A 24,691-nucleotide genomic window follows, 5' to 3' on the forward strand; every position below is an offset into this window, starting at 1 on the left:
TGATCAATTGCATAAATGGGATGGTTCCTTGGTTGGTATGTTTTGCAAACAGTGTGCACAAATCTTACCTCTCTATATAACCTTAGTTGTTCTCCCCCATAAACTGGAATAGTGGCATAAGACATATCCATTTGAAGAGTTCCCCCTAATTTGGCACAACAAGACCTAGAAAGGAGCATTCCAAATTTGGGGGGGATATATGTGACAACTATATCAAGCACTACACTTTTCACTGGAATTTGGGCAAGGGTGACTACTAAATCCTTAATCAATCCTAAGCAGGGCACCCTTTTAGAATCAAAGGTGTATAAGTCATGATAGGATCTAGTTATGTCAAGTTTCAAATGGTCCATGATAGTTTTTGGCATGAGGTTATGTGATGCTCCATAATCAAGCATACAATTATATAACATGGAATCATTTGTCTTAAGAGTTACATAGAAACGAGGCACTATTTCATCTATCATATATGAGCTAGGACCAAAGATAATTGTTGGTTTTTCATCTTACAAACTAATGATATCACTTTCAACATCAATCGAGGTGTTTTGTATCCATTTGGAGACTTGATTTTTATACCCAGGGTTTTTGGAAAGTTCTGAAAGTGGAATTGGGATTTTAACTCTTTCTAACTCTTTTTCAACATTAAATGTAGTCAAAACATTCTTATCATTTTGAATAGTATCAGTTGACTGATTTAATGGTCGAATAATAGTTGTTTGAGTTTCAGCAACTTTGGTACGAGGTTCAATTATTGGAGTCTCCTTAGGAGGTCTTCCAGGGCTAGGTCTAGGCCTAAGATCATATCTCTTGTTCAACTCTGCAATTAAAAATTCAAAGAAGGCATGGTATTTAGAAACCTGTGAGGAGTCTTGATCTTCTTGAACCTGATTTTGTTGTGAGAGAGGAATAATAACTGTTTGATTAGAATAAGTATCCATGTTATTGATGTCTTCAGTAATAGTCATAGCATTTTCATCAGGTTGCTGGTCATCTATCAATAGAGGAGTGGGAACCTGTTGATCATTATTAGGTCTCTGAAGAATTTGTAATTATGGATTCCTTTTATACTGACCTTGATTTTGATTTTGGGGTCTAGTAACTGTTTGTTGAACTGTCCCAGGTTGAGTCTCAATCTTGGAAATTCTATTAGATAGATTCCTAAGAAGAGAAGTTATTTAATCTATTTTAGAATCTTCAATTTTAGTCTTAGAAGAACTAGAGGAACTAGAGGCTTCTTGAATATATTTGAGTTTTCTTTAGGCCTTTTCCTATTTAGCTTTCAAGGAAGTTGAAGCAGCCCTATTTGCTTCCACCTCGATAGCATTTGTTTGCATATCTTCAATAGTTCTTGAAGTTCTCTCTCTTAGCATTACAACAAAATCATCGTCGAAGGCTTTAGAAAACCTAGACTTAGTTGCTGCTACAGGGGGTTTACAATCAGGGGGCATCTTATGATAAAGTTTATTGAACCTTTTGATAAAATCAGATACAGGTTCACCAAAGTTTCGTTTAATTTCTTCAAATTCAGTTAGAAAGTAAAGAGGATCTTTCTTTATACCCCATTGGTTTTTAAATATTTTTGTAATCTCTTCCCAATTTCTAATGGAATTTACAGGTAACTGCCTAAACCAGATTCTTACATTTCCTTCAAGTGACTGTATAAACAATCTCATGTAAACATTTTCTTGTTCGATATTCATGTTGTCTGCAAAGTCTAGAAAAGCTTGAAGATGGTCTTTAGCTGTGGGACCAGTTTCTCCATTATACCTGGGAAGGTATTTCAAGTATCCAGCTGGGAATGCATCTAGGTTAGCAGGTAAGACTAAAGCTACATATCTAGCCTGTACAATAGGTTGGAATGCCATAGTAGAAGGTGGTGTATGAGGTGTTTGTGTGGATGAAGAAGAAAAAGATGAAGAAGAGGAAGATGAAAAAGAGGAAGAAGAAGGTGATTGAGGGGGTGTGTGACTATGTGGAGGTGAAGAAGGAGGAGGTCTCCTGAATAACTTTAAAGGAGTCTTAAGAACTAACTTTAGAACTGGTGAATGAATACCCTCTTTTGTTTCAAAGAGTGGATTTGTGTATATAGAGATGGTCTCTTCAGGTTGTTCAAAAGTAGAAGCTTTAGGTCGTTTAGAAGTGGAAGGGAATGAATAAGTGGTAGGGGATATGAAATCTATGTGTTTGTATTAAGGTAAATGGACACCCAAGTCAGAATCATTTTTAGGTGATCCTGGTGGTAAAGGGGGTTATTGATGTGTTTCAAAAGAATGAATGAGGAAAGCTGAACCTAAATCAACTCCCCTATCTAATAGTTCAAAAACCCTAGGAGGTATTTGTGTCCTATCAGGATCAGATGGAATATTACTAAAAGGATCAAATGATTCTAAATATTCAGACTGCAAGGCAGAAGAGGAAGAAGAAGATGGTTGATGTCTCCTTTTAGAACTGGCTTTTCTTAGAAGCTTTTCAGGATCTGACAGAGGATTAACTAAGTCAGATTCTGAATGAGATCTGGTGTGCTTAAAAGGTGCCAATTTGGGCTAGTGGAGTCGCCAGGTGAAAGATTTTAACCTTTCTAGACCTTTAATCACCTTAAAGGAATAGAATGAATATCGTTGTCCCAGGAAAACTTAATGGAATTCGAATCCCCGGCAATGACGCCAGACTGATGTTGTACCTCTGAGTTGATAATAGTCAGCTATCAAGCCAAAGCATCTAAGATAATTGTTTTGGGGGTTTTTGTTTTGATTTGGAGGACCAATGAATGAAACAGATGTAACACTGTAATGCCTAACCTTTTGAATAATATTAATCCCAAAGTAAAGGGCTGCTATAAAACTTCACACAGTGAAATATTTTGAATAGTGGTGAGCAGAAACAAAAATAATATGATTATTACAGTTTTCAGATAGAAAATTAAACAATCATAAGTATGAAAACCTCTGACTGATGTTCAGAAGGTTCAAGAGAATATGCTTATGCTTACAACAAGATGTTGATGATTTATTGATTCAGAGGGAATTAATTAAACAAACAGTTCATTAATCCATTCTCTTTAATGATTATCACTTCAGAAGCTTATAGGAATAGATTGAGACACAATTATTCCTACCTAGGTATCTTTGTAAGACATAAGAATATGAAGAAAAACATAATGTGTAATATTGGAAAAACTTACAGGAAACACAAACTGTGTAAAACTGAATTCAGAATCCTTTGCTTTGTAGTAAGGGTTCAGAAAAGCTAGTACATAAGGTGTTTACAAATGCTTCTTCAAGGGTGTAACCTCTTTCAATGCTCAACCTGGTTCCATGGTGAACAATGAACCCTTAATAACTCGAGAATAGAGTTATTTATACAATAGTAGAACTAAGAAAATATCCTAAACTGTTTAAGGATTTATTATAGGAAAATGAAATATCTTCATGCAAGAAGATAGAGACAACTATTGAACTGCTGCTTGTTGTTCCTGTTATTTAGGTTCTGTTGGCTTTGGTCTTTGATATTTTGCCCTTTAAGCCGCTTCTCTGTTTGGTCTTCACGCTGGATGTCATATTTACTTATGACCTTTCATCTGATACTCTTTGACCTTATTGACCTATCAATATCCTTTACTGTGCCTTTTTACTTTTACTGTACATTTCAAGTTTTTACTGTATATTTCAACAGTAAATCATTTAGTTTTTTCATGTCTCAGCATCAGGTAGTTGGAAACTGATCATCTGTTTGTCTTTTAACTGTGTAAATTTTCTATTTTAACATTCATTGTGTAAATGATTTCTTCTGCTTTGTCTTTGGTTTAGAGTTGATTTATGTTTGTACAAGAAAATAATTTGAATTCATTTCTCGAGAATCTGGAACAAATAGGTTTTTAACTGGTATAAAAACTGTTTGTCCAGTCTCCTGGTCTTTTGCTAATCATGTACAACAATTGTTAATAAAAACACAGGTTGACAGGGAGGGCCACAATGGCTTCATTTGAGTTGAAAGGTCAGTGGATGGAGTTCAGAGCGTTTTCAGGAGGTAAACAGTGGTTAAATCGGTTGCAGAGGCTTAGGGTGGCGCAAGAGGGTTATATAAGTTTCACTGTGTAAACAGACAAAAAGAGCGAAAGTGAGGGTTTTCGCGTTTAAACAGGTAAATGGTTAACCTTTTAAAATTTGGCGCAAAGTGAACAGTGGATGGTTTTATCATACGCGGGGGAGTGGTTTCGGAGGCTCATCGCACTGCTTTTGGCCGTGGGGTGGTTTTTCTCCGAGGGCACGCGAGTTAATGTGGTGCTGCCAAAACCACGAATCATGCGTGCTCTTGGGCGGGTAAAGGTCAGAGATCGAGAGCGAGCGATATAGTTGTGGGTCATTAGATTTGGGAGCAGGTGATAGGAAAACTATCGCACGGTCGAGATGCATGGAGGGAGCAGGTGCGGAGATTAACGGGCCCGAGGAATAATTACAAGTGATTTGTAATTATTTTAATGAATAAAGTGCGGGTTAAACATATCGCGATGGGTTAATGGAGTGGGACCAGGGTTTAACTGTGGCGGGGTTTATTTAACCACACCAAGGGGGTGGGTTAAAAAGTTTAGTCGGGAAAATGGTGAATTGCGCAGTTAAATTAATAAAGCGGGGGGAACATAAAACTTTAGGATAAAGGGTTTTATGTGTTAAATGGGTTTTGTTGGTAAATACATGAGTGGTGGAGTTTAATTAGATAAAGCGGAGGGGGGGATTTATACTTAGGGTAAAGGGTTTTTATGTTTTTTTAGGGAAATCACAAGGGGAAAATGATTTTTTCCATGGGGAAAGGGTTTCACACTAGGGAAAAGGGGTTTTGAGTAGGGAAATGAGTTTGGATGGTAAATTGCTAGGGGAAATGTGTGAAACGAAGGGAAATGGTGAAAATGAAGGGAAAAAGGGTATTTTCTTAAGAAATGATGGGATAATGAGGAAATTAACAAGTATGTAGTTGGGGCTGAAATGAAATGAGGGGAAGTTAGTTAAATAAGCCTGTGAACATCCTTTCACTTTGATAACTGCTCCTGCACACTAAAACACATGATCAAGCATGATAAATGTGCTTATGCCTCAATCAACTTTGTACTTCTGCAACCTTTCTTTTACCTACCCTTTACTTATCCTAACATTTTTTACGTCACTTTATTGGGTGCATTTAGGCTAGCAGACCCTTTTCTTTCATTTTTCCTCTGAAAATCAAACTATCTAATTCTAACCTTATAACATCCAAGGGCTCAGATTAAATTGATGAGCGCCTTATTATTCTCTACCTAACTACTGATCTGCCAAGATTAAACAGTTTGGCTAGATCTTTATTCTCTAACTATAAACATAAAATTTAAAGCATGAACTAGTCAAGATTAAACTATTTGACTATCATGCGTTGTGGCATTTATGACAAGTTACACACAACCATTATTTTGCATAATAAAGTAAAAAGTAGTGGCACTTGGACTTGCACACTTTCAAAGTTTATTGTTTTTTGCTTTTCTCTCTAACCTAACATTTTATTTTTGCCTTTATTCTTTAGGGCATCTATTCTAACATTTTCTTTGATATGGACATATTTATCCAAATATTTCCTAACATTTTTATTCAGTATTCTTTTTGTCCATATCCTAGCTTAACAATTTTTTGAAAAATATTTTCATTTTTTGACTAATTGATTCTAACTTATCAAAACCAAAAAAATGCTACAATAGGTGGGTTCATCAAACCAATACAACCTGTCATCTTCGCCCTCCAAAGAAATACCAGCAATGGATAAGAGGTGAATGCACCTGTTCCATATGACTCAAAGATCCTCATTTCATTTTAAATCCCTCACATCTTTTCAAATGGGGAATTGGCTACGCAAATCCCATCCCTTACTGATCCGAGATAAGTAAAAAATGTTCCTGGAGTGCAGATGATTGATGATCTTGATGAGAAGCTTTTGTTCTCCCCCAATTGCATATATTTAATCAATACCAACCATGACTCCCCTACATAAACCAATGTACCAACAAAATGATGATTAATAATCTCGATAGAAAGCTTTTAATACTCCCTAATTCCATATATTTGATTAATACCAACCATAACTCCCTTGCCCAAGCCAACATACCAACAAAAATTGTGAGTAAACCGTCTCTTCATCATTAAGAGGCTTCTCTAAATGTATGATACGAACGTGATGCTTTTGACCCCAACCTCCATTCTAGGGACACATCACACTACACTTAAAAACAATTAAAAATCACGCTACACCAAATGAAAACAAATTGAGAAAATCCAAAAATGCTTGATCATGAGCAAATTCAAATTAAAAAATTTGGTATCTTATGAGATAATATTGAGTGAAGCAGGAGCAACTCTCATCGAAGACATATGGATGCAAAAATGGAATATCTACCTCAATGCGTGTCCCACAAATAGCAAGGAGCTAAAGGATTTTGTTATGGAGAAGTTTTGTAAACGGGTATGGGGAAAAGAATTGGGTAGAAAGAAGAAGTATTACATTGAGGAATTCAACCCTACGTGTGATTTACAACAAAATGAGTTCATTGAAGCTAGCATTCCGTGGACAACAAAGGTTCTTATTGCTCAATTAAGAACCAACTCGCATCAACTTCGGTGTGAAACAGGATGGTGGAAAAGGCCTAAAGAAGCTTGGGAAGAACGAGTGTGTACATTTTGCACATCTAGGGCAGTGGAATTGGAAAAACATTTCATTTTGGAATGTGATGCATTCAAAGACATCAGAGAAAGTTTTGAGAATATGCTAGTATCAGTTTCTTGGCATCATCTTTTCAATGAGGGGATTGTTGGAAAGTTGGGCGAGCTCATCATCAATTTGAACAAAAAAAAGAATAAATTGCAAAAAATAAAAACAAAAACCTGATAATCCCATAAACTATTTTTAGTCTAGTAAACATTAAAATATCATTTCATTTCATTTCCATATAAAAATCGAAATATATTTTCTTAATGGTAAAAATGCTACTAACAAAAATACAAGTGTAAAAGGTGCTCCCGGCAAAAGTACCCCAAGATATAAAAAAAAAATATTGCATTTTTTAAAATAAAATAAACGTCCCAACCAACTAGTGAACGCCACCTGTTGAACGCCTCTCGTATCCTTATCAAGAGGTCTGATGATAGAAAATGGCACTCCCATTTCTCCTGTCTACACAATCTGAATGGAAGAAAGAAAATGGAGCGGTTGAGGCCCTTTTGAAAACATGGGTTTTCTACCTCGCCCTCAATGATTGCCGCCCTTCTGCTGCAACTTTCTGTGAAGCATAGAACATTTTGCATTCTTTGTTGACCAACATGTATATACTCAGTGCACATCAGAATCTGAGAATTCCTTCCATACAAAATAGCTCAGGGACAAGTGGACTTCTATCTGGGTTTTCAAGCAGAAGCAAAACATTTGGAGGGAAGCAACCGCATGGTATTGGAGTGATTAATCATGACATATTCAGAACTTTTCGACTGCCAGCTCCAATTTCTGCGAAAATACAAGCTGTTCCAGGTCCAATCAATGTAAGAGCAGATTCTATTATATAATACACTTCAAATGGTATAATTGGGCTTTCTTTTCATTTTGGTTTACATGTTTTGAATGCAGCTTATGAAACTTTATCGTTTAATACTAGTTCTTTCACTGACCAGTCACTGGGCCTACTGTTCCTTGTTGTTTGAACAAGGGTTCATGTTTATGTAGCCAAGACTTATATCATGTGTAGTATCAGTCACAATCGTACTGTGTAACAACCCTTCTTTTAAGCCACACCAATGAGCATAACAATTACCTGAAAGTTAATCTATATGGGATTATTTTTACTATATTGTATCATACATCGTATCTTCTCTTAGTTTTGGGTGCTAGAACAAAGTCGACCCTCTTACAATTCTCTACGGAGGTGTTTCACAATGTTAAATATGTAATTCTAAGTGCACGCAATTTCACCCCTCTACTGGGAGTTCATCAACTTGAATGTTAAGAGAACACCTGAGAGTAAATCTTGGTTGACGCCTACGATTGCCCAGCTGATTCCACTTAGTGCGGGCCACTACTCTGATGACATTATTAATTGGCGACTTCACAGCGTTAGAGGGATCTACAGGATCATCCTCTAACTCGGACACGTTAATGTAACTCTTGTTCTTTTCTGCAGAGGCTTTGTCCCTTATAGGTCTACCTTCATTCTTTTAGTCTTATAATGCTTTTTATCTGATTTTATCTTCCGGCTTTAGGAAGAAGCTGCCCTAAGCATTTCCATTTTTATTTGCTGCATTTTCGAGTCCCATTGACCTAATCTGGGCTTCAGTGGACATTTATATGATTTCTTTCTCACAGTGCACATAAGTCAGGATTGGGTCGGTTTATGGGACTGAAGAAGGCTAGATAGGAAGGTTTGAACACATAATGCGTGGGTGAGGAGTTGGAGATTGCTGTTTCTTGAATTGTGATAGTGTGTTATTTTGTTCATGATTTGGTGTATGCAGTGAGTCTTTTGAAGGAGGATGGCCAAAGTAGAACTATTACCCCCTGGTATGATCCAGTCTCCCAGTCTTAAGTAATGGATGTGTTGTCTGGGCTGTATTGTGGCGGTAGGGATTGGAGCACTTACTGCTGCAAGACCGAGATTTGACACTTGGTATTTCTGCTCCTGCTCAGTGGTCCGCCTGAGTCCTCGGAGTAGCATGCTCCTTCTTCTTGTTCTTGTAAAAAGAATAAGTAGTGTATGCACGTTAGTTTTATATAGAAAGTATAATTAGCATATGTACATTTAAGTTTTATATAGATCAATGCCCTAAATCTTCCTGTAGCTTTGTGCTTCAAACTTGTCACAGGAGTGATATGGTAGCTCGGTGTTCTGAAGCAATGTTACAAAAGTCGGATTTGGGAATAAATTGGCAAGGGTCCGAAATTGAAAATATCGTAAAAGTTGGGAGAAAATGGGTAAAATCGGGAAAAACTCTGCAAAATTAAAAAAGGCGGGTTGAAAATTCAAAAAATAGTCTGGTTGAAAAACTCGTCTGATTGAAAAACTCAAGATTGGGGGATTTTATCGGAATTTTGGTAACACTGTTTTGAAGCGGGTTTGGTTCCAATAGTCGGGGTATGCACGTTATAAATATCATGCATTCACTTTAGAATCTAGATTGATCTAGGTTTATGTTTTATAAGTCTCCTGCAGGAGATGCCTGCAGCAAATACACTATTGGGTGTCTGCATTTATTGTTCAACTCTTTTCCCATCATATATGATTAATACAGCATTTGGTTGTGGTATTCCTTCACGTTTAGTTTTAAAATATGCTGTCTAGAGTTGTTTTCTTGGTGTGCTTCTTAATTGATGGGATTATCTGCTGTAGCCACATTTTTTGGTCTTTAATTGCATACCCCAGATATGGTGTTTATAATCATTCTCTTGGAGTGCGTCTTATCATCTTATGTGATGGTGGTTATTTGTTACAGTTACATTTTCTGGTCTTGAATCACATACCCAAATCCAATGGTCATAATAGTGGTACCGAGGTTTGAAGACAATTCCCATGGAACTATGCAGACCATCATATTGTGGCTGCTACATTAGCTAGCTTAACATTAGATTTCTAAGAATTTAGAGGAGTATTCTGGGAAAATCTATGATCAGATAAAATTTCAAGCCTCGTTGAACTAACTGGAATGACTTGCAAGTCTGTGACAACTGCATTGGCTCAGTTTCCAAGATCACCATTTGGACATGTTAGAAATCCTGTTACAATTTCAGGTTATCTGCAATCTTTTGTTTTCTCTCTATGTAATTGGTATTGTAACAATTGTTGCTAATTGTGCTTTATGTTAGAGTTATAAATTTTGTGTGTACAAGGGTATGCCTATGTGTGGTGATGTGTTTTCAAGGAAATGCATGAGTGTTGTATCATAGGTTGACGATTGGATTGTTGTATTGTTTATTTTGTTTTGGAACTTAAGGTTTGGAACCTTATAACTATGCATAAGGCCCTTCCATAGAAGCACTATAACTTTCGCCAGCAAATCTGTGGGGTTAGGATAAAAGAGTTCACATGATTGAATGTTGGTTATGTTACCTCTCAAGGCCTTATTTCATGAGATAAAGTCCTAAAACTCAAAGCAAGGATTTAGAAAAATTAAAAGGAGGCCATTGTCATTTCAACAACCCTCTTGAGTCTTCACACTTTAGGCTGACTTTCCTCCCACTCTAGGGGGGCTTCCTTAGAATATGTTGGGTATGTGTTATATTCTTTACATGATTACTTCCACACACATGGTTTTTTTGTTTCCATTTTTGATGGTTTTTTGGTACATAGTTTTTTGTGTCCATTTTTAGCACATGGTGGTCTAGGCCATGGTTTTGTAGTTTTGGTTAAGGAATTATGATTGTATTTTAATCCAAGGTAAATGGATTGGTGGTTTATGGATGCCGTTTAGGTTTCTAGGGTAAAATCTTTGTGTTAATGTGTGTGTTTGCCATTGCATCTTTTCTATTTTATTAAGAATCTACTTGCAACAATTAATTGTACAAGGTCAAAGTTTACATTTCTTATCAAAGCAATTTTGGCTTCAATGGGACGCTTTTGTGGCAACTGGGTTTTATTCGAGCTTGTGGTAAACCTTGTTATAGTGGAAGATTTGCGAAATTGATTCTTGTAGTGAAAGAAAATGGCGAGTAATTCAAAGTTAGAGATAAAGAGATTCAATGAGTAGAATTTTGAGCCGTGGAAGCTCCAAATGGAAGACCTATTGGTGGACAAAGATCAGTGGATTGCTATGGATCCTAGTACTACATTAACTGGGATGTGGATAAGAGACTGGACCAAGTTGGATCGAAAGGCAAAGAGCACAATATGATTGTGTCTCTTAGATTCAATATTATTGAATGTTTCAGGAGAAGCTACAACAAAGACATTGTGGAACAAGTTAGGGACTTTGTATCAATTTAAGTCCTTGGTGAACAAATTGTTCCTTAGGAAAATGTCGTATAACCTAAGGATGAAGGATGGAGACTCGGTGACAGAGCATCTAAACGCCTTCAATACTATGGTGAGTTAGATATTATATGTTGATATTAAGACTTTAGATGAAGATAAGTGTATTAGTTTGTTGTGTTCTTTACTAGACTCGTGAGATAACTTGTTTGTTGCCATAGGTAGTAATGCAAATACTTTAAGTTTCAACGATATAGTCTCATCCTTGTTATAAGAGGAGATGAGATGGAAAAGTACTACATCAATAGGGATGTGGACGAAAGACTGGGCCAAGTTGGATCGAAATACAAAGAGCACAATATGATTGTGTCTCTCATATTCAATATTCCTGAATGTTTGAAAAGAAGCTACAATGAAGGCATTCTGGAACAAGTTAGGGACTTTGTATTAGCCTCAGTCCCTAGTGAACAAATTGTTCCTATTGAAAAAGTTGTATAACCTGAGGATGAAGGATGGAGACTCGGTGACAAAGTATCTAAATGCCTTCAATACTATGGTAAGTCAATGATTATTTGTTGATATTAATATTTTAGATGAAGATAAGTGAATTAGTTTGTTGTGTTCTTTACTAGACTCGTGAGATAATTTAGTTGTTGCCATAGGTAGCAATATAACTGCTTTAAGTTTTGATGATATAGTCTTATTCTTTTTATTAGAGGAGATGAGATGGAAAAGTACCACATCAACAAGGATCTAGATAGAAGACTCGAACAAGTTGGATTGAATGGCAGAGAGCACACTATGATTGTGTCTCTCATATTCAATATTACTAAACGTTTTAGAAGAAGCTACAACGAAGGCATTATGGAACAAGTTAGGGACTTTGTATTAGTCTAAGTCTTTGGTGAACAAATTGATACTATGGAAAAGATTATATAACATGAGGATGAAGGATGGAGACTTGGTGGAAGAGCATCTAAACACCTTCAATACTATGGTAAGTCAACTACTATTTGTTGACATTAAGATTTTAGATGAAGATAAGTGTATCGGTTTGTTGTGTTCTTTACCAGACTTGTGAGATAGTTTGGTTGTTGCCATAGGTTGTAATGCAACTACTTTAGGTTTTGATGATACAGTCTCATCCTTGTTATTAGAGGAGATGAAGTGTAAAAGTACTACATCAATAGGGATGTGGACAAAAGAGTAGACCAAGTTGGATTGAAATGTAAATACCACAATATGATTGTGTCTCTCAGATTCAATATTACTTAATGTTTCAAGAGAAGCTACAATGAAGACATTGTGGAATAAGTTAGGGACTTTGTATTAATCTAAGTGCTTGGCGAACAATTTTTTCCTAAGGAAAAAACTGTATAACTTGAGGATGAAGGATGGAGACTTGGTGATAGAGCATCTAAATGCCTTCAATACTATGGTAAATCAACTATTATTAGTTGACATCAAGATTTTAAATGAAGATAAGTGTATTAGTTTGTTGTGTTCTTGTTAAAATTGGCAACTAGGGCCAGATTCCACCTTGGGACAACTCATTTGATGGAGATGATGATTGCATTGGATTCCTCTTTTCGAGAGGTCCAAGATTTATATAAAAATAATCTCATTCGGACAAGCATAAGTGTGATTTTGAATTTATGACCACTCATGTGCACATGTGCAAATTGTTTAGGTCGGTATCAACTTAATGTAGGCTCAAGAAGCCTAATGGATGTGTCTTTTCACCCACAACGAAGTGTATAAATAAAAGAGACCTCACACCTCATTTGGACATCCATCACTCACATTCTTCTCTCTCTCTTCATCAGATTGGTTCGTACAGCTTGGGCAACCTCTCTCTCTCTCACACGTGTGGCAAGGAGGACGATTTTCTGGGTAGAAAATTACAAGCTGAATTTCAGACTTCAGGACCAGCGTTGACCAAGGAGATTTTGACCTGTTTTGACTGTGGTTTTGAGGGCAAAATTTCGGTTTCTTTAGGCCGCATTGACTGGCACAAAAATCGAGGATTTTGGAGCTGTTTGACCTGCGTTGACTATAGGCCTGTTTGACCGCAGAGCTGACTGCAGGTTGACTAGAGCTTTTGTGATTGTTTTGGGTTGACTTTGACCACTGCTGGAGGTCGAATTTGACTGCCTTTGACCGAGCTTCAAAGGAGGTGTTTTACTATTGTTTTGACTAAAGTTGACTTTCTGGTTAGGGCTGAAGTTTGACTACAGAATTTGACAGGGCTGATTTGACTTTGTATTGGGCTAGTCTATTTGACTTTTGTACTCTCTCTGCTGAACTATTGAATAATAATAAGAAGATTTGATCAAAGAGTTTTCCTCACATTGGGGTTTTTCCCTGGCATTCGCCAAATTTGGTGTCCTTTTGTCTTGGCTTGTTTTCTGCATTTGTTTTATGTTCTATCTGCATTTACTATCAATGTGATTAATGGTTAATGTGATTGCTATTGGAAATAATTGGAAATTGTTATTGGGTTGCTAAAGGAACATTGAAGTAAATTGTGCTAAGCATAAAACATACCATTGTTATCTAAAATTAACATGGTATCAGAGCCCAGGTGAAGACAAAGCCCAAGCAAGAGTGAGAAAAGCAATCACTAAGGGAAGCTGTTGGACAAGAATTTGGAGCTAGCCTCAATGACGACTACATCATACTTCAAATCCGAGGACAAGCTTAAGGACAAATCCGACTATCATGCATGGAAGATGTCTCTGGATTTGACTTTGGAAGAGAATGATGCTATGGACTATGTCAAAGGAAGAGTGGTGGAGCCTCCTTCAAATGCACCCACTGCTGCAAAAACAAAGTACAAGAAAGGTGAGGTCAAAGCTAAGAAAATTATTGTAGATTCCATTCACAAGCCTTTGGTTGCCTATATTTTTGATTTGGAAACATCTAAGGAGATGTATGACAAGCTAGTTGGGATGTTCAAAGTAAACAATGCAAATCAAGTCCTCTTTCTCAAGAACAAGTTGAAAGACATCAAGATGGAGAGAGGAGAGTCCATTCAATCCTACTTCATGAGGATTACCGAAATCAAGAATGATCTCCTATCTATTGGAGAAGTTGTTGGTGACAGGGAGCTCACTCTTATTGCACTTGGAGGTCTTACAAGAGAATGGGATGTGTTTAACACCACCATCCTCAACAATGATAGGATTCCGGGTTTTGATGAATTATTGGCTAGATGCACTCAAGAAGAAATAAGGATGATGGAAAGAGATAAGCCCTCAAATGGAAATAATCCTACCGCTTTCTCTGCTCATGCTAAAAGGAAGAACAATGCTGGTCCAAGAAGACAAGGTCAAGGATTTAAGCCGGGATTCAAAGAAGGAAGAAAAGGAAGATGCTTCAATTGCAACAAGTTTGGCCACTATGCTAGAGAGTGTCCTCACAAGAAGGATACTCCAAGGGATGATGACAACAACAACCACAACAACTACAAAGGCAGTGGCAATCAAAGGAACAACAAGTTCAACAACAAAGGAAAGAGGAATGCTTTCGTTGCTCGATATGGAAACGATCGTCCTCCCAAAAGATCGAGAAACTCCAGGTATGAGGAAACTAATGTTGTAGATAAGCAAAAAGAATTATATTTTATTTCTGCCCTCACCACTACCTCTCCTTCAGATACATTGGATCATTGGTTGATTGATAAAGGTGCCTCAAGGCACTTCACTAGGTACAAGGAGGCCTTCTCAAATTTCATTGGAAAAAAAGACAAATTTGGAGATCATACTTGGAGACAATGCCACCTACCCCGTGAAAGGGATAGGGACTGTCTCTCTTTACTTAAATCTAGGTCAAACCCATTATCTACAAGAAGTATTGTATGTACTTGATTTGAAAAAGAACTTGGTATCTATTTTTGCGATGGAAGATAAAGGTTTCAAGGTGACATTCGTTGATGGGAAGGTATGCGTTTGACAAAGGAACTCGAAAATGCATTTACACTTGGATTTAGGGTTGAAGGTCTCTATCAGGTTGGAGGAAGTCCTTTGGGAGCTATGATTTGCGATACTTCTCTTCAATCCAAATTATGGCACCGAAGATTTGCTCACCTTCATTACAAAGCCTTACCTGATGTAAGGAAGATGGTCACAGGTATGCCCGAATTCAACATAGATCATGAAGGAGTTTATCAGGGTTGTGCAACTGGAAAACATACAAGGGGACCATTCCCTTCAAGTGAAAGTCAAACTACCGATATTCTTCAATTGGTCCATTTTTATCTATCAGGTACATTGGCCATAACATCTTTAGGAGGATACTTGTAGGAGGATACTTGGACAAAGTGTTCAAATGGTTCCGTTCTTTCAACTTAGAACCTTGATTAAATATTGTAAATTTTCTAGGTAGTTTGTTATCCAATAATCATTTTTCTTTTCCACCAAATCAATAATTTATTTTTCCACAAATTATGTTGAATCGACATGTTGAGGATCTTAAAAATTTGTCTTGGTTCAATCTATGTCTAGTTGAAAGTTACGAGTTGGTTAGGGAATGGTTGTTGACTTTGTCTAGATCGCAAAGTCTTTCTAGTTGATCTTTGAGTTAAACACTTTGTTATACATCACAGTGACTATGGTTGACCCTTATTTTTAGCTTTTGAGGTTACTCCAGAAGTGTTTTGACCTAGCTAGGAGAGTGTTAGGTCTCGTCGTCCCTTAGTGATGCTTGATAGACATATTATTAAAATTGGCAACTAGGGCCAAACTCCATGTGGGTCATCTTATTAATGGAAGCTAATATTTTTCTTGGATCCCTCTCATCGAGAGGTGTAGGATTGATCTAAAGATCATCCGATTCCGATAAGTATTCATGGAGATATGAATTTATTTGTGTTATGGGACAACTCGTCAAGGTAGGCCAACAACCAAATAAACCCCACTTGTGTTCGACGTTTTAGTATAAATAGAGGTGGCCTTCAAGTCATTTCAACACACTTGGGATCTTTTCCTCTCTACTTGTCTTTGGGTTTTAGTAGGAGGAGATATCCTAAGGGATAATGCTGCCCTAATCTAGAGGGCAGAAGCCGGAACTGCCGGGAAAAGCTGGAATTGTCGGGAACAGCCGGAACAGTCGGGACCAGTCGGAATTGCTGGAACTGCCAGGAACTGTAGAAACTGCCGGGAACAGTCGGAACTATCGGGAATTGCCAGAATTACCAAAACTGTCGGGAAAAGCCGGAACTGTCGGAATTGCCGGAACTGCCGGAAACTGCTGGAATTGTCGGGAACAACCGGAACAGCTGGAACTGCTAGGACTGTCGGGAACAGCCAGAATTGCCGAAACTGCTGGGAATAGTCGGAATTTCCGGAACTGCCGGGAACTGCTGGGAACAGTCGGAACTGCCGGGAATAGCTAGAATTGCCGGAATTGTCGGGAACTGCCGGGAAAAGCTGGAACTGCCGAGAACAGCTGGAATTGCCGGAACAGCGAGAGCATCTGTCTCAGAAGGAGAGCAGCATGCAAGGGACAACTAACTAACATTGGGATAGCTGTATGGTACTTAGCAGCAAATACACCAAGCATGCAATGTTATCGCTAGCATGCAAGGGACAACTAGCATGCAACAACAAGCATGCTAGGGACAACAAGCAAGCTAGGGACAACAAGCAAGCAAGCTAGGGACAACAAGCAAGCAAGATGCAGCCAACACATAGGTCAGTATGGCAACATGGTGCAGCAATGGCACATAATGCAATACAGTGATGGGTACAATCATGATTAATGAAGCGTGATGAGATGCAACATAGTGATGATGGGTGCAGCATGGTGCAGCATGGTGAGGTGCAGCATGATGACGAAATGCAGCACAACGATAGGTGAAGGAGTCACCTTGGAGAATCAGTTGAAGTAGCATGTCTTCAATTGATCTCATGTATCATCTTCTTAGAGATGATCTATGCTCTTATCTAGATAAGTCAAAGTGTTGACTTCTGTTGTAAACGTATTATCTCTCTCTCTCTGTGTTGAACTATTGAAGAACATATAAGAAGAATTGATCAAGGGTTTCCCCACATTGGGGTTTGTCCCTGGCTAGCGCCACATCTTGTGTCCTCTTGTCTTGGCTTGTCTTCTGCGATTTATGTTTATGTTCTATCTGCAGTTTACTTTAATGCTGATGTGATTGCTAATCTGAAAAAGATATTGAGCTAACTGTGAAAATTGAAATAAATTGCTCTAAGCATAGAACATACCTAAAATTAACATGGTATCAGAGCTGAGGTGAAGACAAAGCCCAAGCAAGAGTGAAAGAGCAATCACCAAAGACAGTTGGGAAAAAAAAAAGATCAATGGATTCCTCATACCTTTTCAAATTCACCAAGGGTGAAGTCGAATCAGAGAATATTATCAGAATGGCGCAGTAGAAGTTTCTAATGGCCTACCTAAAGATCACTTCAATGGGAAGTCCGGATCTAAGGGTGGAAGGAAAGGCAGATGCCTTGGTTGCAATAAGTTCGGCCATTATGCGAAGGAGTGTTCGAATGGCAGAGACATCTCTTGATGAAGATAGCAATCATTCCAGGGACATCTTCAATGATCAAAGGAATGACAGGTAATGCAGGTCATTAAGGAAATGGTCGGCTCTTCAAAGAAAGCAAGGAACCCCAAGTATGAAGAATCAAATGTTGTTTTTGATAAGATAAAGAAGCGTTATCTTGTATTGGCCTTCTCCTTCAGATTTTTTGAGAATTTGGCTTATTGATCATAGTGCTTCAAGGCACCTCATCAAATAGAAGGTTCATCTCTCGAATTTGGTAGAGACGGAAACAACCGTGGGATTATACTTGGAGTCGATGCCACCTATCTCGGAAAGGGTGTAGGGAATGTTACCCCTCAATTGTATGAGGGTAACTCTATTCATTTACAAGAATCTCTTTTATGTACCTAATCGCAAGAAGAACTCGGTGTCCATCTCGGAAATGGAAGTCAAAGGTTTCAGGGTGGCATTCATCGATGGAAAGGTACGTGTTAAAAAATAAAATTTTCAAAAATGCTTTTTCTCATGGGTTCAGGATTGGCAATTTGTATCAAGTTGTAGGATGGTCCATTGTGGATCATGTCAATTGACATATCGCATCTATAACATCAGAGGTCTACCTTTGGGGCCCTACCCAATGTGAGTCAGATGGTGATAGGGATGCCTGAATTCAAGAAGAGCATGAAGGTACATGTCTGAGATGTACTGAAGGAAAATCTTATAAGGGGACCATTCCCCTCATGTAGCAGGTCCACAGGTTTGGAACAACCCGAGGAGTTTGAGATTCATGATCAGGAATCTCATGTATACAAGTGGAAGAAAGCCCTCTATGGCTTGAAGCAAAACACCCCGGGCGTAGTATGAGAGGATTGATAGCTGTCTGATGAAGCTGAGATTCACTAGGAGTGAAACCGATCCAAACCATTACCCGAAGGTTGTGGATGATAGACCTCTCATACCGGCACCTTATGAGGACGACCTATTTCTGACAGATGCAGACCCTCTCATTTGCAGAAGTAAGAGCGAGTTGGATTTCGGATGTGGAATGATAAACTGCAAGCATGTGACTACCTTGAGGATCTTAACTTTCAGAAGTTATATGGTGATGATGCCGGACCATATTTGGGAAATGCCTATGAGTTCCATAAACTCATTTGCATTGATGTTCTTGGTGAACTTCCGTCCAGACATATGTTTTGCAGTTAGCATGGTGAGCTTATATTTGGTTGAGCCTCACTAGATTGGTGCCAAGAATCTTCTGAGATATCTTCGGGGCACAATCTCTCATGGATTGAGATACACTGTCAGAAATATGAAATTGCATGATTATTCGAATGCTGACTGGGCATGCAGTGTGGAGGATCACTAAAGCATTTCTCAGTGATGGTTCTCTTTGGATTATGCTTCGATATCATGGATGAGCAAGAAGCAGAAGTTGGTTGCTATAAGCACCGTCGAGACCAAATACATAGCTACGAGTATGATCTTGTGTGAAGTTGCATGTTTGCAGAAGCTCTTAAGTGAGCTGTTTGTACACATGATGAATACCATTGTGATTCTTTGTGACAACCAGAGGGGGGATTCGATCATTGAGGAATCCCGTATTCGATGATTGCTCCAGCAGAGACATCAGATACTGTCTTATCTGGGATATGGTAAGTCGATGAGCGAGGAGGCTCCATCGCATTGAGACTGATGTACAGGTCGCATACATTTTGTCAAAGCCCCGGGGAAAGGTCAAATTTGTGACTTTCCCGTATGACTTGGAGTCGTTGAGAGACCTTCTTATAAGGGTCCTGCATGTTGCATGCATTGAGCTCTGGGAGCTCTGGGGGGCTTGGGGTACTTACTGGAGCAACCTACAACAACAATGCAACTCACCCTCCCCTGGTGGTGCGCTATGTACAAGATGACAGGTTCAACCTTCCCCTGTGATACCCCGTGGCGACTGTGGAACAGGATGATTAGTTCTCCTGTGGGCTGGGATGATTAGTTTTCCCGTGGCAACTGTGGAATAGGATGATTAGTTCTCCTGTGGGTCGGGATGATTAGTTCTCCTGTGGGCCAGGATGATTAGTTCTCCCGTGGCAACTGCGGAACAGGATGATTAGTTCTCCCGTGGCAACTGTGGAACATGATGATTAGTTCTCCCGTGAGCTGGGATGATTAGTTCTCCCGTGGCAACTGTGAAATAGGACGATTAGTTCTCCTGTGGGTCGGGATGATTAGTTATCCCATGGCGGCTTTGGGGCAGGATGATTTGTTCTCTTGTGAATAGGATGATTAGTTCTCCTGTCGAGGCATCCTACCCATGTAGTCTGGGACTCATGGGAAGTACCTCTCATCTGATCAATGAGCAGGGAAATGGGGTTAGGGACCATAGTAGTACTATCAATGGACGCATTGATGTATCTATCGTACTCCCTATGCTAGGATGACCTCCATTGATCTGGGATCAGTATGAGTGGTTTGAGACACTGTCTTGTGATATTGATTTGGGATCAATAAAATTGACTTCGGGCCAGTAAGAGTGATGTGACACACTCTCTTAAGATGAAACTGACTTTAGGTCAGTAGAGAATGGTATGAGACATTCTCGATCAATTTTCTTCTTCTTCATAGTTCAGCAGAGCAAAGCAGAGCTCAGTAGAGTAGTGCAGTGCAGGGCACTGGTGGCAAAGATAGTACAGTCAGACATATTGATCAACAGATGGATTTCTTCTTCGTTGAGAGGGAGTGTTAAAATTGGCAACTAGGGCCAAACTCCATGTGGGTCATCTTATTAATGGAAGCTGATATTTTTCTTGGATCCCTCTCATTGAGAGGTGTAGGATTGATCTAAAGATCATTCGATTCCGATAAGTATTCATGGAGATATGATTTTTTTTGTGTTATGGTACAATTCGTCAAGGTAGGCCAGCAACCAAATAAACCCCACTTGTGCTCAACGTTTTAGTATAAATAGAGGTGGCCTTCAAGTCATTTCAACACACTTGTGACCTCTTCCTCTCTACTTGTCTTTGGGTTTTAGTAGGAGGAGATATCCTAAGGGATAATGCTGCCCTAATCTAGAGGGCAGAAGTTGGAACTGCCGGGAAAAGCCGGAACTGCCAGAACTGTCGGGAACAGCCGGAACTGTCGGGAACGGCCGGAATTGTCGGGAACTGCCAGAATTGCTGGGAATAGCCAGAATTACCGGGAAAAGCCGAAACTTCCGAAATTGCCGGAATTGCCGGAAACTGCTGGAATTGCCGGGAATAGCGGGAATTGCCGGGACCGCCGGGAACAGCCGAACTACCGGGAACAACCGGAATTGTCGGAACTGCCAGAACTGCCGAAACTGTTGGGAACAACCGAAATTGCCAGAACAATGGGAATTGCCGGAACTGTTGGGAAAAGCCGGAACTGTCGAAACTGCCGGAATAGCTAGAGCATTTGTCTCCAAAGGTTAGCAGCATGCAAGGGACAACTAACTAACATTGGGACAATTGTATGGATTTAGCAGCAAATACACCAAGCATGCAATGTTACAGCTAGCATGCAAGAGACAACTAGCATGCAACAACAAGCATGCTAGGGACAACAAGCAAGCTAGGGACAACAAGCAAGCAAGCTAGGGACAACAAGCAAGCAAGATGCAGCCAACACATAGGTCAGTATGGCAACATGGTGCAGCAATGGCACATAATGCAATACAGTGATGGGTACAGTCATGATTAATGAAGTGTGATGAGATGCAGCATAGTGATGATGGGTGCAGCATTGTGTAGCGCGGTGAGGTGCAGCATGATGACGAAATGTAGCACAACGATAGGTGAAGGAGTCACCTTGGAGAATCAGTTGAAGTAGCATGTCTTCAACTAATCTCATGTATCATCTTCTTAGAGATGATCTATGCTCTTATCTAGATAAGTCAAAGTGTTGATTTCTGTTGTAAATGTACTATCTCTCTCTCTATTGAACTATTGAAGAACATATAAGAAGAATTGATCAAGGGTTTCCCCACATTGGGGTTTGACCCTGGCTAGTGCCACATCTTGTGTCCTCTTGTCTTGGCTTGTCTTCTGCAATTTATGTTTATGTTCTATCTACAGTTTACTTTAACACTGATGTGATTGCTAATCTGGAAAAGATATTGAGCTAACTATGAAAATTGAAATAAATTGCTCTAAGCATAGAACATAGCTAAAATTAACACATATGGATGTCTTAGTTTGAGTGGATGATTGAGCTTGGATAGAGTGTTGAATTTTCTACAAGATGAATAGTAGAATACAGTTTTCTGATTGATAATTACTTCCTAATGATTTCCAACTAGTGTTTATTCCACTACTATCTTTGAATAATTACACTTCTGAAAATATCAACAGTAAATGCAGCGGAAACAGTAAAGATCATAGAAAGACAACCATTCACAATAGAAACAACAAAGTTTATCTTGGGAAACCCAACCTTGGGAGAAAAGCCAACAATTTTTCTTAGGAGAAATTATTCTTCATCAAGGTTTACAAATCCAATTTGTCTAGAAATTTGTGCCAATATCCAAGTCAAAAATACTAGTGAAACTTGGTCAATCTCCAGCAAGACATCATTAGTCAACTACAGTTAAAAAGTCAAAATCAACATTGGTAAACCTGTGGTCAACCCCTGCACTCAACCCTTACATGCGCGGTCAAACTTTGTCAAATAAAAGGTAAACTCAGCTCTCAGTCAAATCAGTGAAACTTGCCCTGCTCTCTCCACACATGTGGTTGTCCAAGAGAGATCAGAAAATGATGAAGAGAGAAGAAATTCACACTTGCTTGGTGGAGAAAAATGAGATGTCACATCATCTAGTTATACTAGTCAAATGGGGTGAAATAACCCAAGGGACATGCCCCTTCTCCCTCTCCGGCTGACTTGAATTTTCTGGGTCGACTTGTCATTTAAAAATCAAAATTTTAATTTAATTTTTCATAATTCTTCTAATCCGACTTAGGCATGCAGGAATACCTCCTGATGCTACAAAAAAAATTCAAATAAAGTGCTAACATAACACACTTTGGAGGTTGTTATTCTATGTGGCGTGATGTCTAATCAGTGTTCCACGGGGACGCGCCCCCCAGGGTGTGGGACGCGCTTCCTCACTCTCCCACGCTCCTGGGGAAATGTTTCCCCACGTCCCCCTTTTTGGGGAAACTCTAGGGGGACTTTTTTCTAGTGATGAAAAGCGCTCCCCCGCGTCCCCCAATTTTTTTTTGCTAATAACAATTAAAAACATAAAAAATTACAAAAGTTACAAATTTTAGTATAATTAAAAAAATGAAAATAAAATCTAAAGGAGACATTAAAACTTTAAAACATAATCATTCACATTTCTCATTAACCCTATGATTTTACATTGTCGCCCAAGATTTTCCTATTGTTGCCCCTTGACATTCTCCATTTGCAATTTGCTATCATTCGGATTTACCATCGATCGGGGGCCTTAGACATTTGGAGCTACAATTTTCATTTCGTGACTTGGAGCTGTTGGATTGGAGCTGCAATTTTCATTTTGTGACTTGGAGCCATCGGATTGGTGTTATGATTTATTATTTAGTTCTTTTTGAGAAATTTACTAGTATTTTCATTGCTTTCTATGTTTACTTTTAGTTTAGTATTCTATGGCTATTTTTAGACCTTAGCATAATGTCATTGCCATATGATGAATTTACTTTTGACATGGATTGTGTAATTTCAATTGTCAAATGATTAATTTAATTTACATGTACCTTGCATAATATTAATGCCCATTGTCAAATGATGAATTTAGATGGAACATTGCATAATGTCAAATGATGGATTCAATTTAGTAATTTACTTTAGGTTTACAGTTTTACATTGATGATTGCAAGAATGTCAAATGATAATTCTGATTCATAATATTCTAATACAAAACGATGATTATATTTAGATGTACATTTCATAATTATTAAGATTTACTATTTACTAATTTAGTTATTAACATATTGTTGGGATTTTATTTTATATATTTTTATATATTAAATTTTTAATAATTTTATAATTTTTATGACTCTGACGCCCCCCCATTTCCCCGAAATTTCCCTAAATTTTGGGATTGCTTATATACACCCCCCTTGTGCATATCTCCGCTCCCGCATTTCCTGTCCCGAAAACTCGGTGGAACATTGTGTCTAATTCATTAGGTGCACATAATGGTGGAGTAGGTTGCTTAGAGAGTGCTGGGCACTTGGAGGGAACATAGCCCTAAGGGCATGGGACCATGTGACATACTCTTTCGAGGTTGGATACTTGAGTTGAGGGTGCTTTTGTTGAGAACCATACATCATGGAGGTCAGTTGTGGCCTCTGACACATGGTAAGGAGAGGCATTGGTGAAAGTAATTACCTTGTCACACATGTTGAGGAGCATTGAACACAAGAGGGCATGTGGCACATATCTAGAGGAGCACCTTGCATGAGGATAGTTGAAGAACAAACCAACATGTAAGAGGGAGTATTGGGCTAACAACTTACTGGATAGTACACCATGTTGGAGGAAGGACATTGGGACCAAGGGGCATCATCCTTGGAAGTTGAACCACTTGTAGGTTGCCTAAAACCCTAATATTGCCACTTGTCATCTTTGTATTATGGAGCACTCCATGTAGGGTTGCCTTGCTGACTTAGGTCCAAGGTTGTGTGGACCTAGTCCATATTTTATGTCGGCCTTCCTCACCTATTCTATTTAAAGGGAGGAAAGAGGAGAGAGCCTTTGTTGTTACTCACTATTGATGTAGTCATGATTCTATCTTTATAATTGTCTTGGATGAGTCTTGTAGGGCTCAAGACCTAGGGTTTGTGATGTAAATGCTAGAGGAGACATAGAGATACGTATTCTTGGAGTGTTTGCTTTTGTGGGATGCAAGAGGAAACTATGGTTTGTGCAATGCAAGAAAACCCTAGAGAAGGACATAACATTAGACGAGTTGATGCATTAAATACTTGCTTGTTGGCTTGAGTTACTTACACATTGGATTGTCTTGTAGAGGAGGTGGCTTTTGTTGTGAAGCAAGAGGATGTAGTGCTAAGGCTCTGTTGACACGTGTCAACTTCCCTAAGATGCAGAGTACATGTCAGCAGATAAATATTTTCAAAGTCATCATCATCATGCAGCTTCCAAATTTTCATTGTAATCCCAAATTCTGCAGCCCTATCGGCCATTATTGTAAA

At 38.7% G+C, this 24,691-nt stretch overlaps 1 protein-coding gene across 3 annotated transcripts in view; it reads left to right on the plus strand.

Moving 5' to 3' along the window:
* The first annotated feature begins 7,163 nt into the window (after positions 1–7,163).
* The window catches only part of LOC149144410 (protein Iojap, chloroplastic-like), a 116,906-nt gene continuing 99,378 nt past the window's right edge, over positions 7,164–24,691 (plus strand). For 2 of the 3 annotated variants that reach the window (XR_016264754.1, XM_089449357.1), the window contains exon 1: positions 7,165–7,550. Coding sequence is in view for 2 of the 3 variants with exons in the window: in XM_089449357.1 (XP_089305483.1) it covers positions 7,335–7,550 (216 nt within the window). In the remaining variant the exon portion in view is untranslated. Of the gene's footprint in view, positions 7,551–24,691 lie in introns of all 3 variants that reach the window. The other variant, XM_089449358.1, reaches the window with a different exon arrangement.

Source organism: Pinus tabuliformis, chromosome X (assembly GCF_031772625.1).
Source record: "Pinus tabuliformis cultivar Carrire ecotype Pingquan chromosome X, CPIR1, whole genome shotgun sequence".
NCBI lineage: Eukaryota > Viridiplantae > Streptophyta > Pinopsida > Pinales > Pinaceae > Pinus > Pinus tabuliformis.